Source organism: Rhineura floridana, chromosome 4 (genome assembly GCF_030035675.1).
Source record: "Rhineura floridana isolate rRhiFlo1 chromosome 4, rRhiFlo1.hap2, whole genome shotgun sequence".
Taxonomy (NCBI): domain Eukaryota; kingdom Metazoa; phylum Chordata; class Lepidosauria; order Squamata; family Rhineuridae; genus Rhineura; species Rhineura floridana.
Genome location: NC_084483.1, coordinates 46,677,502 through 46,701,539, shown reverse-complemented (window position 1 = coordinate 46,701,539; position 24,038 = coordinate 46,677,502). Strand labels below are relative to the sequence as shown.

Here is a 24,038-nt window from a genome sequence, read left to right as displayed (position 1 = left end):
ACTGTTGGACTGGAGGAGACATCCCCCTTCCATACCCAGAAGGCACCACACCTGCATAAGGAGAATAAGGCCACCCCTGAGCCATTCCTCACACATTACCTGCAGGTGTGGACTCACCATAACCCGGATGAACCGCAGCCTTCTCCACTGCAGGACTGTCAGGAGTCACCACCTCCACCTCAGGAGCCGAACAAGGAGGTGCGAACTGACCTGAAGAGCCCTCCAATGCAGCCAATCAGCCTAAAATAGAATCCCAATCAATGCCATACCGACTGTTCTCATTCTGGAGACCTTTAGCTGCCTTAACCCTCACCCCACTAGCCTCCTGAGGGTGCCTATTCCACCTCTCTAGCGACTTAATGTGGGCTAACTCTGAGGCCATATCGGGCCCCTCATCCTCCGAGGATAAGGATTCCTGAGGTGGAGGAGGCAGCCTCTGAGCCGGTCACCTCACAGCCTTACCCTTACCTTTCGAGCCCCTGGAGCCCTTCTTGGGAGGCACAATTACACCCACTAGGTGACCCTTCTCGAAAGAACCAAAACAGCTAGATCAAAAGGGTGTCCCAAAATGGTCGCCACACACGAGGCAGCAAAAGTGCTCAAAATGGCCACCCAGACAAAGGAGCCAAATGTGTTCCAAAATGACCAGTCCAAAATGGCTACTAGAAATGGCCACTGACGACAAGGCAGCAAATAAATGTGTTCAAAATGGCCACTCACACGAAGGACCGAACTGTGCTCCAAAAAGGCTGCAGCACCCCAGGCAACCCAGTGCACCAAGAAGCAAAGGCACAGGCTTTAAAGTGTATCCATAGCAAAGGAAAGCTGGTCAGTTTCAGTTTTTAAAAAACCTTCCTGAAAAAGAGCTTGGTTCCTGGAGGATCCCTTAACTGAGGTATTGCTGTATAATGTTATAAGATGTTATTAGGACTACCACTGAATTCTACCTAAAACATAATTCTATTTGAAAGTTGGGGTGGTAATAGTGTCTACAGGCAGACGTATTGGAATCTGCATTGCTCTCAAAGATTCATTGAGGAAATGTACTTTATATATAGGTCTAGAGCAACAAACATTTTATTTTTGTGTATTCATGAGAATAGCCAATATTTCACATAGTACAATGCAACTTAGACTGCAATATGCATGCTTAAGAAAACGCTAACTGTATACCCTTAAGACAGTGTGGTGAAGTGGTTAGAGGTTAGAACTACAACCTGAGAGACTAGGGCTCGAATCCCCACTCAGCCATGAAGCACACTGAGTAACCTTGGGCCAGTCTCTATCTCACAGCCTAACCTACCTCACAGGGTTGTGAGGATAAAATGGGGAGGGAAGGAAAGGTGGAATATAAGTGTAATAAATCTGTGTGGAAGGGTCATATGAACACACATGCCGAATCGCTTCTAGTATATGCAACTAAAAAAGGAGGAAAAAAACCACCTAAAATTGGCGGGAAACCACCAAGGGCCACCAGCAAAGGCAGAATAAAAATACAAGAAAATTTGACCAATATTTTCCTGGAATGCTTCATTTATTGTTTACAATTCTGGAGATTCCAGGTTTGCCTATCTTCAAGAAATAAGAAGGCACACTTTTTCTTGACCACCACAAATTTGTTGAACTTTCAAAACCTAATTTGACCAACTGTCACGACATTGGAGAAACCAAATGCATCTTGGATCTTTTTCAAGACCCAATTCCATATGACTGATTTCAACACAAGGTGATGGGGTGTGGGGTAGGAAAACGCACACACTTTGTTTTTTCACTCTTAAGCCAGTGGTTTCCAAGAAGACCACCAAAATACATTTGCATTTTGTCTATAGTACACTAGAAAACCTTGAACTGGATATTGTCTACTTCCTCATAGACTTTTATGCTTTAATGATTTCCCAAAAACTCCTAAGAATGGGTGAACCTGCTCCCTCATGTTAAAAGCCCCTATGCCATTTATGTTCTAGAAGCACATTCATCATGGGTTCTGTACACTGAAAAACAATTGGTGTAAATTAAATGGGCCTGTGAACCAGGTATGCCTGCCAAAGAAAGAAATTCATTTGCTTCACCAAAGTGCGTATCCATGCTATACATAGCAACAGACAAATGTTGAGGTAGTTAGCTTTGAAATGAAGGGAAATTTTTTTTCTTAAAGTAAGGCTAGCAAAACTTCTCAAATGTATTAAAACTTCCTCTCAAGTGGCATAAAAGTAATGGGAAGAAATTCTTTTAAAATAGACAAATATTTCCTCCTTCTTGAATGCTTCCAAGACATTATTGTTGCTGCTGACATGTCTTGCTGCCCTCACCAATAAAATCTGAAATGGCACCTCTAGGCTTCCAAAATATGAAGACTGATTGTTCCCCATGACCTGTGTCACTGCACCAAACGGTGTTGCTATCTGTCATAAACAGGAACAACCAGAGATGTTTGAGAAATTCAGCTATTGCAAATTCCTATGTGAAATTACCTGATCCACAACTCTTGGGTAATAACTCAACTCAACAATTTGTATCAGTTTATAAATTTCAAAACACACATTTAAGTTAGGGCTGGTTTCCATTCTCCCTATTTAAAGGTTCACTTAATTTGAAAGAAAGGCGATCTGAACTCCAAAACAGAGTGGTTAATTTGTCATTTCAGCGGGGAGAGGCTTATGATGGTGGAAGGGGGGGTTACCTTTTTGTGTTTTTTTCTTGTGACTTTTTAATTCTGCAGGCTCTGCTAGTGGCTTCTGTAGCATGGCAGAGCGATAGCTTCTGCTGTCCCTAGTATGGACCTGTTAGTATTCTTCCCAGAAGCACTCCAGAAAGGAAGGGTGGCAATGACTGGAGCATCACTCCTGTTGCTTCAGAGCCCAAGGTGTTTAAAAGTTAAAAGAAAAGGAGAAAAGGTTAGAAGCTCCCCACTGTAGTGAAGAGTGCTCCATCAGGGTAAATGGGTCATTGCCCCACTGATTTCAGTCTTTCCTCAGGCAGTTGCCACCTACTTGCCTTTTTATGTGCTACCAGCCCAGAGGGTGGCACTATCTCCTCTAGTCTCAGTGTTGCCCTTGTAGAACTTGGCAGAAAGGAGGATGGAGACAAAATTAGAATTAGTTGTTTGTGCCTATTATTGGCTGTGACTCCACCTGCTGTTGGTCTTCCTGCCTTCTGCCCTACCAGTTCCAATGGGCACCATCCCCCACTCCCCCACTTCATTTGTGTCCCCTAGAATTATACCAGAACCGCTGCTCCCAATTCACCACATAGCAAATATTGAAAGGGGTGGCCATTTTGATCCACTCCTAAATACACATTTTAATATGCATTTTGGATTATTAAAAATGTAGACATTGAGGCAGCAGAATAAAACAGAATTATAGGTATAAACATGCAAAAATGACACAGACTAGAAATGGGTAGATTTGGCCATCTCTGGGTTCAAGTACATGAAGTCCAGAAAACATCATAATTGTTACATGCTGTGTATCATTTTTCTTGCTATTAAAACCCAGGATAGATACAGTGACTTTTAAAAGGATACAGCAGTAAAACAGTAACAAGGTAAAAATGTTAGAATATACCTGTTTGAGTTCCAAGGTCACTTATGATTTAGTCCAAATCTCTCATTGATGCTGACCTCATTGGAAATCAATATCTCTGTATTAGTTCTGTGCACTGAAGTATTGGCATGTCGTTTGTCAAGTTATTTTCTTTGCTGGAGCAGAAGATAACATAAACTGAAGTGCTTGAAAGACATCAGCCACTTGAATTCCTGTCATCAAATGAAATAGTTAAAAGCATTTCCAGACAATATATGGCACATTAGACTGTGAGTTTCCTTGTGGTTGTTAGGGTTTTTTTGGGTGTAGGTAGATTTGCAGTGCTGAGTCTCCTCCAGCCCTCTCTCAAATCAAGTCTGTTCTATGACCGAGGAATAACCTATAAAAGAGGGCAAACTAAATGCACAAAAGTATGCAGAAACAGAAATAAACAAAATGAAAAGGGATGTTGTTGTTGTTGTCTTGTCGCATCCTTTCAGTGAGCTGTTGCTTGTAACAATAAACACTATAAATAATTTCGGGTAGAGGGATTCTAAGGTGATGTCAGCTTTGGTTTGGATTTGCACATAGGCTGTCTTGATAACCGCAGACCTTAAGTAGTGCAGGGATAATGTCATTTTCTCCCATTTGTACTCTTACTGCTAACATGAAATGTGCACAGATGTACTCTTTAATTGCTCATTTATTTTATGAAGTTTAGATTTGTTTCTAACAGCCTTATCCTAAGGCTCCTTATGCCATCCCCAAAGAGTGGAGGACAGTGCACAGCAGAACTATCTGAATATTACGTAGCATAAGAATTGCAGATATATTGCATGAAGACATTTAGGAGGGCACAGCAAGATTTTCTCTGGAAGCTTTCTTTTTAAAAGACACCTAGTGTGGTATAGTGGTTAAGGTGTTGGACTACGACCTGGGAGACCAGGGTTTGAATCCCCACGTAGCCATGAAGGTCGCTGGGTGACCTTGGGCCAGTCACTGCCTCTTAGCCTCATGAAAACCCTATTCATAGGGTCGCCATAAGTCGGATCGACTTGAAGGCAGTACACACACACACTATGTACAGGGTGAAGTGATCTTGTGAATACGGTCCTACTTAAGAGATAGTTATTTATCACAGTTTGGCTAACATTCAAAACCTAGGTCCCTGGCAGGAAAAGATGCTAAGTGCATCATTTGCCACACATGAGATTTCTATGAGGCCTGTCATGTGCTAATGGGAATTCTCTTCTGATGCCCTGCTCTGTGTTCTACTATCAAGGCAGGTGTGATTGGTGGGGACATGAGGCAGGGTCTTTTGGGTGGAAGTGCTGAATGTGAATCTCTTTTCCAGGGAGCATTGTAAAGTCTGAGGGGGTCCTGGGCCCTCCCCCCAGCCATGGCCATTCTCTCATTTTCTTCTGCTATTGACCCACACCCCTTTCACTCTTGGCTGGTTGGCTCTTCTTCATCCCCTTACCAGGTGGTGGTGAGGGAAAGGGATCCTTATCCATCTTAAAAAAAGAAAAGAAAAAAACTCAGGTGTGATGGCGCAGTTGGTTCCAGTTGCCTCCACTTTCTTCATTTTCCTAGGGTATCTCCCTTAGCAGCATGCTAACTTAATGGTTGTGTTGTCCTCCAGGATTGCAAAATATCACTTATAGATGGTTTGCAATCCTGGTGTGCAGGGCAAACTATATATTGCTAGTTTGGCTTTGATGGCAAACTGTGGTTTGCTCTAAAGAGGAAACCACTCATTGAATTATAGTGTCCAAAAGAAGGAGGAGGGGGAGCCATTTGTGTCACACAAGGAGAAGGAACACACAAAATAAAAGGCTTGTTACTACAGTGCTACACTATGATTGTTGTTACATGTGGAGCTGCCAATAGGAAATAGGGCAGAGAAATGGAAACTGCATGGTAGAAATAGTTCAGTACCAGATTAACATCAAAACAATAAGTGTTTGTGGAGTCAAACATAATTATATAAAAAGGATTCTCTAGTTGCTCTAGACCAGCCTTTCCCAACTAGTGGGCCACCAGATGTTGTTGGACCACAATTCCCATCTTTCCTGACCATTGGCAATGCTGAGAAACGAAGAGCAACTAAAATGGTTAAATCTGCCCATCAGTCCTCCTCCATGCAGGGTCAATTGCATGGACAAATGCATAAAGAAGGCTAATCAGTAGGTAGGATTTGCCTTCTGACTACACAAGACAAGCCATTCATTCTTCTTTTTAAATGTACCTTGCAGAATTGATTCCATTGTCATGACTTTGATCACAGGCCACCTACAGTGTTTCTCAGAGGCACTTAAATCTAATCCTGAAATTGTTTTGTATTGCACACATCTTCATTAGCTGATAGGTTCCTTGAGCCAGAGACCTTGTCAAATTTCATATACGTATATAAAATGATATTATGAGTATAACCCACAAGGACAATGATGATCAATGTAAGTTAAAATCATACTGTGTGTAAAGGTGAAAGGACCTTTGTCATTGCTGCAAAAAATATTGATGATTATTACTATCTTTAAGTTTTCAGCTATGCTACCATCTTTGTAGGCAACCTCATGAGTTTTTAATTTTTCATATCACTGAACTGTAGAGATTTCCTTTGTAATTACATATGTTTTAATACCAAGTGCTAATATAACAATTGTTCCCTTAAAGCTTTCCATTAAAAATGTACATTCACTGTGATGATTCTGCCAGTCTATTTGTGAGAAATATTTTTTGTTGTGTGGCATATTTTGTACTAAGTTGCAACTGGAAATTCTTCATATATGACTAAATAGTTAATAGCAGACAAGTCATAAAATGCTGGCCTTTAATCCAGTCATTTAATCAGTGCAAACTCTGTAATACCTTAGTATAAAAATGAACACTATGAAATGATGCACACACAGATGTAAATTTACTGCTTTCTCAAAAACATATATGAACATATGAACATACACGGAGTAAGATCATTGGTTCATCTTGCTCAGTGTGCCTACTCTGAGTGACAGCAGCTGTCCAGGGTTCCCTCCAGAGGGAGTCAGTCTCATACTGAAAAAAAAATAGGTTCGTACAATTAAAATAAAGAACTTTCTGTGCTGAAAACAATGGACTTTTTGCGGGAAGGGGGAAGTCATATAACCACCACAAAAACAAATCAAGATGATTGATCAAGAGGACATCGCATAACCATGTTGTAGGTTTTGTGCAAAGAAATCAGGATGAATGCTGAAATAGGTTGTCTGGAGGTGTCACAGGTCTCAGGCAGAGATCTTTCCTATTATGTGCTACCTGTTATTTTTTCACTGGAGTTGGCAAGTATCATCTGGTATTTCTCAAATTGTATGGAGCTTCTTCCTGTTGTCTGTATATTTCCTCTTTCCTGATGCTTTTAAATAAATTTTTAACAACTAGCATGGTTGAAATATTGTTTATTAGTGTGACCAATTGTTTTACATTTTTCTTTAATCAGCTGAAGGTGCTTGTGGAGGAACTCTCCGTGGGACAAGTGGAATTATTTCAAGTCCTCACTTTCCTTCAGAGTATGATAATAATGCTGACTGCACATGGACGATTCTAGCTGAGCCAGGAGATACCATTGCTTTGGTTTTTACAGATTTTCAACTAGAGGAAGGCTATGATTTCTTAGAGATCAGTGGAACTGAAACACCATCAATATGGTAAGTCAATACAAGAGGCAGCAGCCCCATTTCACCTGCTTAGTCATTCATAATTTTGTGTTACAGTTAAATTGTGTTTGGAGTTGTTTATTCTGAATTTGCTGCTGCTGCTGTAATAATAATACCTGTATTGGTTCCATCAGAAATGCACTTACATTCCTCCCAGTGGATGCAACTGAATGTTGTTAGAACTGTTCTAGAATTTCTTTATTGTTAAGTACTTGGGGGGGGGTAGAGAAGGAAACACATGCCTTTAGAAATATGTTTAGAATCATGAAATGGTAAGGTACTGCCCTCTAATGGATGGAGCCAGAATTATTTTGCTCTGAGTCATCATAACCTCTTAATATATAATTACACTTTGAGGATTGGTGGTGTAGAAACGTTTCCCTCATTTTGATCAAAGAGAATGAGAGAGAATTGACTCTACCAAAGAGTGTTGGTTTTCAGTTATGCTTCCAGTCTTGTGACAACCACAGTCAGCTAGGTGTGAGCACATGTAGTGAACTTCAGCATATCTTACCAACGAATAACATTTGTGTAGAGGTAGCTAATAGGGCCAGTTTTCTCATATGCCAAGTTTCTGTAGTTATGAAGACCTTTCTACAGTGTGAGAACTAGATGCTGTTCCTGATCCATAATTATTAACATTCCTCTTTATAAGTCCTCATTGTTCTTACTCTTTCTTTCTCTGTCACACACCCAAACCTACATATATATCCCATTACTTTTTGAGGTATTTCGTAAGGAACAATGTCAATGATAAGATTTTCTAGCGCACTCCCCTAATTCAGAATGAAGCATCAATGATTACCATAATGCACCAGATGTATTAGTGAATGATGTTACATGCCTAAAATAAGACCTGTTGTGTGAAAAATTCTTCAGTATTCAAGCCTTAATACTCCATGTGAATCAACTGAAAATAGGAGTGAAAGACTTCTATCTATCTATCTATCTATCTATCTATCTATCTATCTGTCTGTCTGTCTGTCTGTCTGTCTGTCTGTCTGTCTGTCTGTCTGTCTGTCTATCTATCTATCTATCTATCTATCTATCTATCTATCTATCTATCTATCTATCTATCTATCTATCTATCTATCTATCTATCTATCTATGTCAAATCTGTTTTTATTCCAATATTGTTTTAATATATAGTTACATTTTTCAGGTACATTTTCTCCAACAGTTGTGATTGTGGTTCTTTCAGTGATATAATGATGTATTGGTGAAATTAGCCCTATATTTTTCCTTCTGCAGTGTTCAGGAATGAGTGGGATGTGTGTTTGAAATGTCATTTATAATAAAATGTTTCTCACATTTATTTGTAAACTAGTTGCCTGTCTATTTTTTTCTTTGGAAACTGGCCTCTAGATCTCAGCTCTTTAACCAACATTCAGACTATTGGAATGGGAGTTTGAATGCAAAGGAGGCATAGAAAACAGGGCATTTTGTCTTGGAAGAGGGCAGGCAAAACACGTAGAGCAAATGCAGATAAGTACTGAGTTGTCAAGACTGTTATAATATTTAGCAGTATCACACTACACTACAGTCAATAAAGATTTTTAAAAATAGATAATTCATTTTTTCCATCAAAAGATGTTCAGTTATTTCGCTTCTTATTTACTTGTAGGCCAATCCAATGCATGTTTTTCAGAAGTTTATACTCAGAAGAGGTTTAGCGTTTGCTCTCCTAATATGTGTCTATAGGGTTGCAGTCTATCAGAGAAAGCTACAACACTCTTTTCTTTGAGCAAACATTTTATTCACTCAGAAGTAGGTGAACTGAGATATTACTGTGTGAAAGAAGCAAAATTTATTCCAGCTAACTACTTTTTAAGCGGCAAAACTAATTTTTATCTGTTTACCACAAATTGCTGTGTTGTATATAAGGAACATAAATTGGGTTACTGCAGAAGTGAAGCAGCTGTTTGGTGACTAATATTAGTTGCAGTGTGCATATAAATCACTATTTCTTAGAAGTAAATCAGTCATGTTTCTTATACTTGCAGATGTTCTGTCTTTAACAGATACTGATAGCTTAAAAGCATTATGTGCTACTGGAATATTGAGAATATACAATTACTTCCCCCCCATAAATAAATAAACGATATGTCTGATTTTATTTATTTATTGACTTGTTGCATAGACTTGACACATGAACATAAAAAACATTAACTCAGAAAAACAACTATGCCTCACAGGCAAACAAAAGTTATAGTAATCACTTTCATTAAATGCTGCGCACAGTGGTAAGCATACTTGCTTATAGGTTGTGTTCAGGTCAGTCCTAGTCAGAGTAGACCCATTGAAATTCATAAACCTAAGTTAGTCATGCCTGTTAATTTCAGTGAGTTTACTCTGAGTAGGATTAGCAATGAATACCACTCTTTGTTCTAAGTGTGTGTGTGTATTTATATAATTGAATGGGAGTAGCCATTATATAATTGTGGTCTGATAGGGCATTTTGTTTATTTCTGTGGTCTCACCTAGAAGACACATGTTTATTATTGTTCCACCAATAAATTGGTAATCTAATAAATAGGCTTTGGGTCTTTTCTAAACTATTTCAAAATGTGTTTTTTCAGGATGTTTTGAATGTTATTTAGAGCTTTTGTCCCAAACTCCAAATGCATGATTCGTTTTTCATTCCTGAAGGGGCAACAATTTCATGGAGCACTGAGTTAGGAAAGGGAGTAATTTTGTCCAATCCAATGCATTTTCAATAAGGAACATAACATTTCATTGCTGAATGTCTTTCATGGTGAGAAAACGCAGCACTGGTATGAAAATTACCTTAAATGCTCAGCATCTTAAATCCTTAACAGTTTCAGGCTTTGATTGGAACAATTTAGCCAATGTATCAGCATTTCAGGCAATCCAGGCAATCTTGCATAATACTTTATTTTTGAAATCAACTCTGCATTTTCCAAAGATACATTGCATTTCATTATCCACCAGCCTTCAAAGTGGTTAAACAACTGCTTTGATTGACCAGTTCGTTGGGTTGAAAAAATACTTGTTTTCCCCAAAAAGTCCTAACACTCTATGGAATCTACTTCTCCTGGCCTTCTGGGGAACATCCATGCAATCTATGTATTGCTTAAACCTTGAAGGGATATTGTATATTTCATAGAATATATTATTATACACTATTTCATAGTGTATATCATTATTTATAAGCCAAGAACTCAAGTCCACAACTGTCCTTGACCAGATGCTTTGGCATTTTTTAAACTTTGAATATCAACATAACACATGTAAGAAAATTATAATATCAATTTCTTTTAAGAATGTATTTTATCTTTCTTTCTTTTTAGGCTATTCATTAAATTTTATTAATTATTGTTTATCTCCATACTTACCAGGATCTCCAGTGTTTTAAAATCAGGAACCAGTCTCAAAGCATTTGCCCAAATATATATAGTTATATTAATATGATTATATGGCATCTAATAAAAAGTAAATAATTCTATGTGTTAGGTTTTTCAGTAGACTGGGACAGTTATTGAAATAGTTGTGCTTCTATCAAGGAACAGAATTTCCTTAAAATATGCTAACCTGCTTGGGATTGCACATATGCTTGCTATTACTGTGATAGAAATCTTCTTCTCTGTACAGGTCCATTCACATTCAGCATTAACATACCAGGATCAACAGTCTATAGGAGCATGTGGCACTAGTATGTTAATGATACTCTAGAGCAGCCTTTCCCAACCTTTGGGTCCCCAGATGTTGCTAGACTACAATTCCCATCATTCCTGGCCATTGGCCATGCTGGCTAGGGTTGATGGGAGTTGTAGTTCAGCAACATCTGGGGACCCAAAGGTTGGGAAAGGCTGCACTAGAGAATAGGGAAGTTCAGCCATTACTGCCCACATGAGGAACTGTGAACGTGGCCAGATGTTTTTTAGAGGCACTCATGAGCATGTGAGTACATTTGGGCTTACCTTCAGAGGTTTATCAAAAGATCATAATTACGCAGATCCTAATACTTGTATTTTCATTAAATCTAGGTGCCAGGCTATGAACATTGTAACCTGATTTCCATTAGTCCCATTACAGTGCAATTCTGTGCATATTTTCTTTGAAGTAAGTCTCATTGTTGTCAGTGCTTAGAAGTTTGGCCTTAGATTCTTTAATTTAGTTCAATGTCATAATGAATTTTTGTTATAGACCAAAAGTTAAAGTATATTTTGAATAGTTTTGAAGGTCAACAATTGTTGTAAATCATCATCATAAACTAGGGATGAATGGATCCGTCTGTTCCGGTACATTTCGTGTTTATTCATACGTCCATTTCATCCTGTTTTCATGTTAATCTCTGATGTTTTTAATCCATATAAAAATCATATTGAAATAGCTTTTTAAAAATGTGTTTTATAGCAAAATAGTATTTAAATTAGTATTTTATTTCAGTGTATGGATTTCTAAATGTACTTCATCCTTATATGTGATTTTTTAAAAACTTATTTTAGCCAAGAACTGTATCACAAAATTAGGAGAAGTGCAAAATCTGAAGGATACTTATGTGACGATATACATATTAGTCCAGGAGGTACAGATCTGGTCAATTCACTTTAGAATTAATAGAAATTGAATTTCTCAAGCATTCCTATTATAAACTAACTAATGGATAAAAACGAATCTTGTGTATACATCAGACATAAACAGCTGATTTATACCATTCTATTTTTGTCCCACATCGATCATTCCTTTGTGTGCAGTTGAATGGAGAAAGAAACCATTCTGTAGCCTTTTTTCCTCCCTTCAGCTATGAAGACATGAAAAAGTAGCATTTCAGGTGAGGAAATCAAATATAGCTCTGTATTGCTGATTCACTTACTACATTTTCATGTGAACATAGCCTGTGGTTCATAGGCAAATGTGCCCAAATAAGAATATGCAGAGAATGTTTTACAGCATTCATGACTACAGGAATGAGCTAAGTGTTTGGATCAGTAGATTCAAAAATCTGGATTCTAAAGATTAAAAAAACCAGAATCAATTATAATCTTATAATCAATTCCTTTCAGTTTCTGAAAGAGGTATTTTAGCTTAGATAATGCAGCAGTGGTATATAAGAACATAAGCACATAAGAATCGCCTGCTGGATCAGGCCAATAGCCCATCTAGTCCATCATCCTGTTCTCATAGTAGCCAACCTGTTGCCCATGCAAAACCTGCAAGCAGGACCTGAGTGCTTTTCTGAGAGATCCCCAAGAATACCAGACTCAAAAGCTTAACTTTGACTATAGCTACAGTCCCCTTTCACTTGTGGTCTGTCCCTGTGTTCTGATTCTTTATGAACTGGACTACTCTGGTAATGACAGTGAGCTCCTGAGCTTGGGTTTGATGCTGCATTAGGTATTTTATTTATTTATTATTTGATTTATATCCTGCCCTTCCTCCCAGCAGGAGCCCAGGGCGGCAAACGAAAGCACTACAAGCACTTTAAAATATCATAAAAACAGACTTTGAAATACATTAAAACAAAACAACTTTAAAAAAAATTAAAAGCTTTGACGACATAGTTTTAAAAATGTTAAAAAACATACTTTAAAAAAAAAGGTTTAAAAACATATTAAAAAGCAATTCTAACACAGAAGCAGACTGGGATAACGTCTCAACTTAAAAGGCTTGTTGAAAGAGGAAGGTATCTCAGTTTTAGATTCCACCTAAAAAACAAACTTGTCCACGCTACAAGTTTAGGGAAGGGCAGAGAGAAAATAAATACTGTAGGGTGTGTTTGTTAAATTGTCCTTGAGAATCCCTCCTCCTAGTCTTGTTCCTGGCCTGATGGACAATCAAGGGAAAGCTTTTTAACTGACTGCTATATAAAGAACGAACTAAGCAATTGGAAACTAATTGTAGAAAGCAATTGGATTTTTTTTCCTGGTTGCTGAGTTGATTTTTCTGTCCACAAGCCCCGAAAAGTCCTCATGCTGAGCTGCACATATTGGGAAAAACAGAAATTAGACCTGAGTTATAGCCAAGGTGGCCAGCCAGGTAGCTAGTTAACTGTACAATACACAGCAATATTTCTATTCCTCTCGAGCTGTTTTCATCCTTTGACATCAAGTAATAAAGAAAAAATAGCCACTATGATTGTGAGTATAGTGAGAGATTTAAAAGAATAAAGTGTAGCCATTTTTTATATCACTTTAAGTTATCTCTTTATTTCACCCTTTAGCAATAAGCACCCAAACCTGCTCTATTCATTATAAAAACTGCAGAATGAACAAACTCTTATGTCTTACTGCAGGCAAGCAAACATGCTTATTTACTACTGGCTGGGTAGACAGCACAACTGAAAATGAAAAACAGAGCAAAGGAAAAGTCCAAGGAATGGAGTTTAAGTCTAACCCATAATACAAAGTTCTAATATTTAACTCTTCAAGGGTCATGTTAATATAGAGGCTGTTTTGTTCAGGGTCACTGAAGTAATTAGAGGGTGATTGTGATCATGAAAAATCCAGTTAGGGGAAACTTGAGTGAGCAGCCTTTGGGGGCTTTTTCAGAAGAGGCTTTTGTTGTGCACTCACCCTGCCTTATAAACTGAATTTTTCAGAGGATTCTATTCTTAAGTTGCTCTTGTTTTTAAAACAAGTTGTCATTCTTGAAATGGAGGTTGTCATTGCCTGTCATGAGACGAATTAAAAAGAAGACAATTTCTCCCAAAATCCTGGAGGGTGGGTGAAGCAGAGCTCGAGGGGGGCAGTGTCCCCATTTGCCCCCCTCTGGCTAGAGGCCTGTCCAGAAACTGCTGTTACAACATCTAAAATGTACCAAGTCACTATGGAAAGCTGATATCTATTTGGAGCAGTTGATGAAATTTCAGGCTTCCTAACCCATCTATAGATCACCAGTGCTGCATTTATATTCTTTACATTAAATAATGCATATTGTGAAAGTCTTTAAAAAATACTGCAACTAGAGTAGAATATTATAGAGGTAAAAGCGCTGAGGACAGTTCTTTTCCTTACTCTCAAAATAAGGCACACACACCAAAATAGGGAAAATTTACGAAGGTTCTTCCACTACATCTGAAAGCAGATGGAAGTAATGTTAATAACATGTGTAATAGAGTGATATAATTTATTGTCCTTCATAGTGTAATATGTAGCTCTTGCTTAGAGACTAGTCATCTGTTCAGATTAAAATGTGTTCAATGTGCAGGGTGAAGGGAAAAGAAGCAGTAAATTGATGCTTAATGCACAGAGCATTAGCACTTCTTGTGCACCTGCTAATTTACCACCTAGTGCGCTAGCGAAATATAAAGGCTTAATTCACATCCATCATTCTGCATCTGAATCTGACAGGAATATAAGATTGAGGTTATGCTTTTAGAACCTGTATATGACCTATGATGTAATTTTCAAGTGCACATTAAATGACATAAAAGGTAGTAGGTTTCTAAAACTTATGCATATTTATAGAATGATGACTGATATCTTGCCTTGGTAATTCATAATTGGTTCCCCATTTCATTTCAGACACAGACTATATTTAGTATCAGTAAATGGGAGGGAGCACAGTTAACCTAGTTCTTCAAAGTACATATAGGGAAGAATATATGTTATTCACTAAGTAAAGCAAAAGCAAATAAAACATCATGCCTGTTTTTCTCCCAGAGATATCTGTTACATATAGGCTGTTTCCTCTAATTGCTTAGACTTTCTGACCATGATTGTAGACATAATATTCCTGGTGATATTTTTTTTATTTTGTAACAAATTGGGCAATAATCCTCCAAAATTTTCACAGATGAAGATTTTGAGCAATATTTGAATTCTGGTCAAAAAATTAACTGTGGGGCAGATAAAAAGCTATGCATGGCTGGTGGTATTTCCACTCTCTTTTATGAATGGATGTACACTTCAGGTATGCACTGGGATTTTTGTATGTAACCAAAGAGAATCTCCTGTCCTCAGATCAGAGATGGAAGGATCCTTGCAACAACATGGGAGCTTGCCTGTGTTTTTGACTATTTGGATGAAGATTGGCGAGGGCTTCCATATACAGTCAAGGTCATACAGTCAAGGTCAAATTCAAAGAGCCAGTGTGATGCAGTGAATGGATTGGGTTAGGCTTTGCTCAGTGAAGAAGGTCACTTGCCAGCCCTGGGAAAGTCTGTCTCTCGGTTTCATGGTTGTTGTAACTAGTATACCTCCACATATTTTGTATTGTGCTTCTTGAAGAAAAGGGTAGAATACAAATGTGATTAAATATGATATCTGCTACAGCATCAGTCTATAGGGTGCCTTATAAATTTAGGGGAAAGCAAAATCAGGGCATCCAAAATCTTAAGTCAAAATATCAAGGAAAGGTAAAATGAATGGTAAGCACAATAACATTTGTAGTACAATATAGTATCTCCAGAATAGATATATGAAAAGTATGTGCTATCAGACTATGAAGAAGATTTTCAAACTGTTGGCTGCAGGCTCCTTGTGATATAACAGTTTGTTCCAAAGGAGTCCTCTAGGAATGTTACACACAAATTCACAACCCGCGTAAGTTTTACATGTACGATATTAGTAAAGATTCCCATGTATCATGGAATGAGCCAAAGAATTTGGTATTTCAAAAGATCCGAGTCTGATTTTTTTTACATTTATTCTAGTTTTGCAACTAGCCTATTCTGCCCCCATCATTATGAAGTATGAAACATTCCTTAAGGACACATTTTAATTAACACTTGTGGGCTCTATGTGCCCTAATAGTCACTAAGATACTTTGAACCTGGAAGGACAAATTCCTGCCAATTTTGATGCAATGGTTTGATGACCTAAACACCCTTGCTACATTTGAGCATACCTTCTATAAACACCAATTTCATCTGAATACATATTTAGACATTTCAGTGCCATAATACTAATCTATAAGTGTAAATTAAATGAATGTATAGATGTTTAAATGTTCTGTTAACGTGACCTTACAGAATTTCTTTCCTTTCTTTCCCTTCCCCCTTTCTGCCTTTTACCTAATGAAATTGCAATTAAAATTCAATTAAAAATGAAATTTGTGGACTTCCTGCAGGTATGTATGGAGGTGTCCACCATCCTTGCTCCCACTAACCTAGATCCTCAGTATTAAGTCTATGACTTACAGTGCAATTGTAACTCACCTAGAAGTAGGAATGCGGGAGAGATTTGGTTCAGTTCACAGGTAAATGCAAATAAATCCACATACTCCAAAACAACATAAGAACCAAAACACAGCCATTCTTCAAAATTTACACTTATTTGAATGTTGCAGTGCAATTCTCCAACTAACCAATGTTCACAAGTATGCATATAATACAGGAAAGTGTTATAAAATGAATATTTTTGTGAAATTAACATATAAAATGCATTATATGAGAGGAAATTACTTGCAAATATGTGTACATTATTTGCAGAATTGCAGTTAAAATGTGTTTATACTATAATGCTGAATAATTTTCATGATGACTTTAAAAAAATAAATCACAAATTGCTGCAGAAATGTGGAGAACTGAATTTAAGATGCATAAAAGAGATAAAAAGTGAAAATGTTGGAAATAAAAAATAATTATTTAGAAAACAGACAGGTAACCCCCCCAAAAAAACTCTTATAATGATTAGTATATATATTAAGTGATGTCAGATGGAACAGACATGCTATTGAAAGTTTTCTGGCCTCCTGCCATTCCATTAAAGGTTCAACTAATAACTCTGCAGTGGTTTACATTAACTCAGAGAACATTCATCAATGAAGTATTCCCACAATAATGTTCTATAAACACCTTTGCCATGCTATTACAGTTTAGTTTACACACCAGTGTTATTGATTGCTACTATAGCTCTGAGAAAAAAATAGCATTCAGTTTAAATTAATACATATGTTGGCAGCTGCATTTAAAAAGAAAAAGAGTCCGGCAGGCTGCAAATATGCATGCTTATTTTTAGAAAAATCTTTTTAGTAGTTGACAGTTAGAAAGCAGGAATCTGCACTGTATTGTGTGATGAAGCATTTAGTTATGCTTGTAAAAAATGTAAAACAAAAGTGACTAAACTACTATTTATAATATTGTTCCCATTTCCATATGGGTAAAGTTCACATGGACATGGCACTGAAAAACAAACTAGAGCTGCTTATTGCTATCGTACAATGAGCATTTTTAAAAACTCCACAAAATGCTTGAAAAAGTTCCAGCATGTAACATTAAAATAATCTAGAACCCATGAAAAAGCCATTTACAAGGTGTACAGTGCTGCCTGTCGGCTCTTAGCCAAAATAAGTGCAAGTGCAATATTATTCTGGAGCCTGCTCAGTTGGTTCATTTCCCCAGAAAAGCAGGGGTGTGTTGGCAAGCTCCACCCTCTCTGATGTGTCACAGTTGTTCATCTTTTTAACTCTTCTCAGTTGAAGAGCATTCCATTGAAGTGTGGATCCCCCTGTAATCATGGAGGACTTCTCCACAATTTAGATACCTGATTATTCAGAGTTCTAAAATGTGTAGGTAGCCTCTGTTAGTAGAGGTGAAAATTCAGAAAAAATGCCCTTCAGCTAATTGGGGGGGGAGTCAGGGGGCTGGAGGGGGCAGCGCTTGCCAGTGACTGTGATCTTCAAGCAAGAGAAATGAATAGGACTTGATAGTCCCAAAATCTGTGTGACATGATTCTTTGCATACTGATAAATGTTAGAAGTAAATGGGGATCATTAGCATCAGTCCTATTTTACATAATTTACTCTGAAAACCTCTTTTGATGCAAGATGGGTCTTTGATATGACTCTGTATTTGTATAAAGGAGGAGTCCAGCATGTAGCAGGTCAATAATCATCACATATTTTCAAGCAACGAAGATCTGAAAGACATCACAGGTTGCTCAGAAGTGGTTGTACTAGCAGAGGTGGGGTGGGGTGGGGACTTGATCCTTCAACTTCTTTCAGTGAGTGCAGGATTAATCACAAAGTATAAAATAAAATAAAAGATGAGAAATTCACCATGTGTTAAAAACTAAGAATAAAAAGGCATGTTCGCATATATCACTTTTTGCCAGACTTAGTTTTCAGTGACTGCAATCCTACCTCTTGGACTTATAATGGAGATTCAGAAAGGCACCTGGGGTTCCACACACAAAGACACACTGTCCTGTTGCCTTCTGTGAGACTTGGATGTCAAAGCAAAGAAAGGTGGGAAATCCATTGCAAGTCATGGGATAGTTATACAGGACCATAGGAACCAGACATCTCTTAGAACTGTGAGCTATCCTTAACATCGTAAGAAGACAAAAGAGATAGGATGGCAACCAGGTAGTAGCCAATCTAGTCCAAACAAATGCCTGACCTTTGATTCTTGTTTATCTACTCACTTTATAATTAGCAATTGAAATTGAAGCAGACATGCTCAACTGTGCAAGCACCTTTGCTCAAATTCTTGTGAGCAGAAGTGATGTGTCACTTCTGATTGCTGTCCTTGAGTGCCCACTGGTAGTGTTATGCTAAGCATTTCTTTTGCATTTTTCAACCACCACCCCCCCGTATTTGAAAAGTAGGAAATAAAATGTTGATAAAAGTTCTCATGAGTGTGATTCAGGGTTTTTGTTGAGCATACCTTTCTTTCAAAAGGTGTTTGTGAACGCCTTTTCTTATATTCTACAATTCATCTCGAGTGGTCTGCACTCTGCAGCCTTGGGTGTCCACATTTCCTGAAAACCCTATGACGTCCTCATTAGGGCTTTTTTTGTAAGCATGGGAAGATGGGGAGTGTCTTTTTGTGCCTGACAGCTGTTCATCATTTTATTTTTTTTAAAATAAAATAAAGTATTTTCCTTTTAAAGAAATCAGTGTGGATTTTTTTTTTTAAATGAAAAGGACAACTTCCCTCAAATGCAAAATCACTGAATGTACCAATCTCAGGAACTAAGCTCTATTGTCTGTTAGGTTTCTTTTTTTTTTTGCTTTGTACTTAGATACTGTATTAAAGTTTAGATTGTTTCTTTTGTAATATTGAATCTATTCTATGTTTGCTATATTTATTATGTTTTGTAAACTGACTTCTCTCCCCTACCCCAGTGCTTTGCATTTTACATGCTTGTTGTAAGCCTCTTTGGACACAGCTCACTGTGGAAAAGCAGGATATAAATAAGCTCAACCAATCAGTCAATTGCCTCAGCCTATATTTTAATTCTAAGCCCTACATGACAGAGGCTGCATACACACCATACATTTAAAGTGCATTTAAAGCACCCCCTCAAGAATCCTGGGAACTGTAGTTTTTTAAGGGTGCAGGGAATTGTACGTCTGTCAGGGGTAAACTGCAGTTCTTAACTACAGTACAGTGTGCTTTAAATGTATGGTGTGTATTTCTGCAAGACTGTATTAGGAACATGGGAAGCTGTCTTTTACCAAGTTAGACCACTGGTGCCTTTAGCTCTCTGCTGACTGGTAGCAACTCTCCAAGGTTTCAGGGAGGGGTCTTTCACAGCCTCATCTGGAGATACTGAGGATTGAAAACAGGATCTTTTGCATGTAAAGCTGGAATTCTCCCTTGTGAGCATGTTGAGATTTTGAGAACTTTTGGAGAGGTTCCTTCTTCCTGTTACACCAACATCTGAAGTGCATTTGGTGGGAACAAGGGAGGGCGTATTGATGGCTGTTCCATAGCACTAGAACTGCTTGCCAAGTGAAGCTCACCTAGCCCCTTTTCCACTGACTTTCGGCTTCATAGCTAATGTTAAATACCACTGAAAATTAACTGTAACTTGCTCAACTAGTTTAATTGACTTGATTGATGGGTTTTGCCTCCCTTGTTTCCATGCTGATGGCCATTGCTATATATTTTACTTTGTATTTTACTACTGCTAACTGTCTTTCTTGCAATATTCTTGAATTAAGCATTGCTTGCTTGCAGTAGTGGCTGATGGGGCATTGCAGCATTTCTCACCTGGCTTTCCAACACAGCTTATTGCTGCTGGTTACTGAAGGGGTGAGCTGGTAGGGAGCTCAGCACATTGGATTGGCTCTGCCATCTTCTCTGCACTCCTGAGCTCCCCACTACCTTGCCCCCCTCGGTAATTCTCAATCTAGGGAAATCAGGTGAGCAATCCTGCCCCACCTGTGCTCCCCCACTAAACAATATGGCTTGCTTGTTTATGTATTCATTGTTTTTAAAAAATATACCCTGCCTTACCTAATCCAAGGCAGCTAGTTAATTATAGCCATTTCCACTATTGAAGAGATTAGCCACTGTCCAGTTTTTTAAATGATGTGCCTCATTGGCAGTAGGAAATGTTGCAAAGCAAACAGCAAGCAATTTCTCTTCTTTGCTCATGTTCTGTCTTTGGGCCCACTGGATAATATTTATTTAGCTCCACTTGTGCTAGATCTATTTTAATTTCTGCAGTGTTTTAATCATCAAAGTTGTGGAAATTAATACCATTCAGTAATAAAGCATATTGTTTATGGCAATATTTTGTGAGAACCTAGGATACTATAAATATTTTAAACCATCTCCTTTTTTTTATATCAGTAGGAATCCATTGTGTAAAAATAATTTCTTAAGGGTTTTGCATGCTCTTTAGAAGACTGAATATAAGGTTTATTATATTAATATGCACCTAATTTTCAAAGATCAGGGGAACTTGCGTTCTTCTCCAATAGCTAAATTATACATACATTTCATGAATGTTTCCCTGTCTCTATGTTTTAGCTTTTCAATATGTGCAACCAACCACTGAGTCTGCACAATCAAATCTAAACTTTTGTTACACACTTTGCAAGGGCATCAAACAACTTGACTTATTCAACTACCTCTTCAAAGTCAACAGCTTAGTATGAAGAAGAGGGAAGAAACTGTATGAAAATGTAATGAGCATGTCATCTTTTTTTATTATCTGCACGTAACAAGAAATGTAACACATCTGACCTCACCAAGCAGTTGTATCATCCAGGAACTCTTCAGAGGGCTTTTGGAGACAAGGAGAATATAAATGGCAGTGTTAGTGATTAAAAACAAACAAACAATTCGAGTACGGAAGTGAGAGAACTGTCAGCAACCTTATAAAGCCTGTTACAGGGAAAAACAGACAGCCTTTACCATAGCTTTGCATATTGCAACATGTCATTGTAAGTTTAAAATTATAGGCTTTTGTATTTGGTTTTGGTTTGGTTTGGTTTGTATTTATTTTCAGATTGTGAGATACCAGTTATGGGTGCTAATTTTATTATAAACGCACAAGAGCTCTATCAGATAAAAAGGATAATTTAAAACAAGTGTGGGGACCCTTTGGCCCTCCAGATGTTGTGAAATTACACCTCACATCAGCCCCAGAAAGCATGGCCATTGATGGAAGTTGTAGTTCAGCAACATTTGAAAGGCCAAAAGTTCCTCACCCCTGATTTAAAACTACTACCATTGTTTATTGTTCTGGGATGGCCACTCCTAATTTCGGTCCAAAAGCAATCAACATTAGTATTTACTAGTTCAATAAGTGAAGGTTTCTTTGAAGAGCAATTGCTGTCAAGGAATATGAACAATTCGTCTGACTAGTGTATTTCACAGTTCAGGTGGCTACACTAATGGAGCTCCTCTGTGGTCCTGGACAGCCACCTTCCCCCCCCCCTTGGGATTCTGTAGAATGACAGCAGAAGGCCTTGTTCAATGGACAGAGTTGGAATCCACCTTCCTCTGCCTCCAGCCAATCAGAGTTAATGGAATGCTGAGATGGGGGAATAGGAAAGAAAAAGGGAGGGGGAACAGTTTTGTCACTTGGGAATTAGGAAAAAGGGGTTTTGGTTAGAGGAGGAAAAGATAAAAAGAGGGGAGCTAGGAGCAGGGCATGCACAGGAAGGAGATTGCCCTGAATTGGAAGGAGGTTTTATAATAAAGTCTAAGCTGAGAGCAAGGGTGAATAGGAGAGTTCAGGGACAGTTCAATGTCAAAAACAAATGTATTGTTTAAGGCTGTGAACCACCAAGGAGCTATTGTACTTCAAAATGGCTTTAAATTATTATTATTATTATTATTATTATTATTATTATTATTATTATTAATAATAATAATAATAATAATAATAATAATAATAATAATACCTTTTGAGTTAACTCACTGCCTGGATCTCATTTGTGTCTGGGAGATAGCAGTGGAAATCTGCATTGGGACTTATCTGGCTCTGGCCATGCACCCAAAGAGACACTGGGGTACACTCTACTGTTTATTTTACTGGTTTTGTGACAGTCACCTTACCACACTCCAGATAATCCAGTTCTGAGTTAGGAATGGGTGTTTGCGTTGTGACAGGTGGCTCTAGTGAGGGAAGGAAAGGAACAGGAAGAAAAAACCTGGTTCTGCTCATGATGACCCTCAGAGGCTTGTCACACCTTGGCCTCCTTCTGATGGGCTTCAAGATGTCACTTATCACCAGGAAGTCAATCCGAGTGAGGCTAATAATGCAGTGCATTAATAAAGGAACACAGCCTATTTTCCTTTGTTTTCTTAGAGTCACTGGAGTCAATCTTTCCTGAGTTTTAAAATATGAGAACAAGAATACTGAAGTAGCTTTTTATTAATAAAATAAATTTGTGAAAACTTTTGTGGGATCTTCCCAACCCCCCAATCATCGTCTGTGACTCAGTTTCGGATTGGGTTAATATATATTTAAGAAATAGGTTGTTCAATTGGAACAAGTTTTATCTTTTCAGAAAGTGGCTGAAAAGCCATGCAGGTGAATAGAAGAGTTGCTTGACTGAATTCTAAGACTTGAGATACTGACTAATAGCAGGACTGCTATGCAGTTTATGCAGCTCCTTGCAACTAATTTATTATGGTTCTTCCAGGAGGAAGTGTGTGTTGTGACAGATTTGGATTCAATTCATAACTAGATTTTGTTTGTGCTGCTTTTGAATGTGATTTATTTGTTTATTTGGAGAACAGTTCAGCAGTACTTAAATTAACATTTGTCTTTTCTTACAGTGACATGCAATGCCAAAGTGGAATATTTTCCCCTTACAGTGTCAGGCTGCAACTAACACTGGAGAGCTATCATGATAATAGGCGGAGAGGTTAAAGAAATTGTAAATGATGGCATTTCTTTCCTGCAACCTTGGTTCATAGACTTTTCATGACTGACATATTATTATGAAATTGCTGAGAAGCAGAATCACAGAGCACAGATTAATTCATTTTGAGCATTGGAGGATGTGGCAGTTTTAAGAAAAATCTTGCTGACAGTGAAACTGCATACACACAGAGCCATAATTTGGTCCTGCTTCTTTCTAAAATGAAAGGTCTGGTGACATGCACATTGAATTGCCAGGGAGCTGCATGTAAGTAATTTACTGAAACTAATGCCTACCAATGACTGTGATTCCAAAAACAAGACAGAGCGTTGACATTAATTCCAGGGGCACTGCACTTGGAAACATGATGCCTCATGGATGTTTCTCTTTGTGTGTGTGTACTCTGGAGTATAGCCTTACATAATGAAGTAGTTCAAAGATGCATAGAAATTGTGTTTGCGGCCTATTGCCGAAATAAAACACAAACACCATTCATTGGGTTAAATCATGGGCCGCTTTATTAAACGGAATCAATTAGAATAATGAACCTGCAGAGGGGAAATCAAGTGCGGGAGCATTCTGATGATCCAGGCAAAGCCTGCTTGCAGCCATAGGGCGACTAAACCTTGCCTGAGCCCGGGGCTGCCCTGTGCCAGACCCCAGCTCAGGCCACACCCTGAAGATGTGTAGGGGGTCCAACCCGCATCACCGCCCCCCGGAGCCGTGAAACTCCGAGCGGATGAGGCACGTTGGCCCCAAAGGCGGCCCGTGTTCTGCCCCCAGGGCCGTATAGCCCTGAGCTGCA

General features: G+C 38.2%; 1 protein-coding gene across 1 annotated transcript in view; it reads left to right on the top strand.

Moving 5' to 3' along the window:
- Nucleotides 1-24,038, top strand: part of CSMD1 (CUB and Sushi multiple domains 1) — a 1,745,606-nt gene that overhangs the window by 823,271 nt on the left and 898,297 nt on the right. Inside the window, exon 5 of the mRNA XM_061622907.1 lies at nucleotides 7,000-7,207. Coding sequence (XP_061478891.1) covers nucleotides 7,000-7,207 — 208 coding nt within the window. The remainder of the gene's footprint in view (nucleotides 1-6,999; nucleotides 7,208-24,038) is intronic.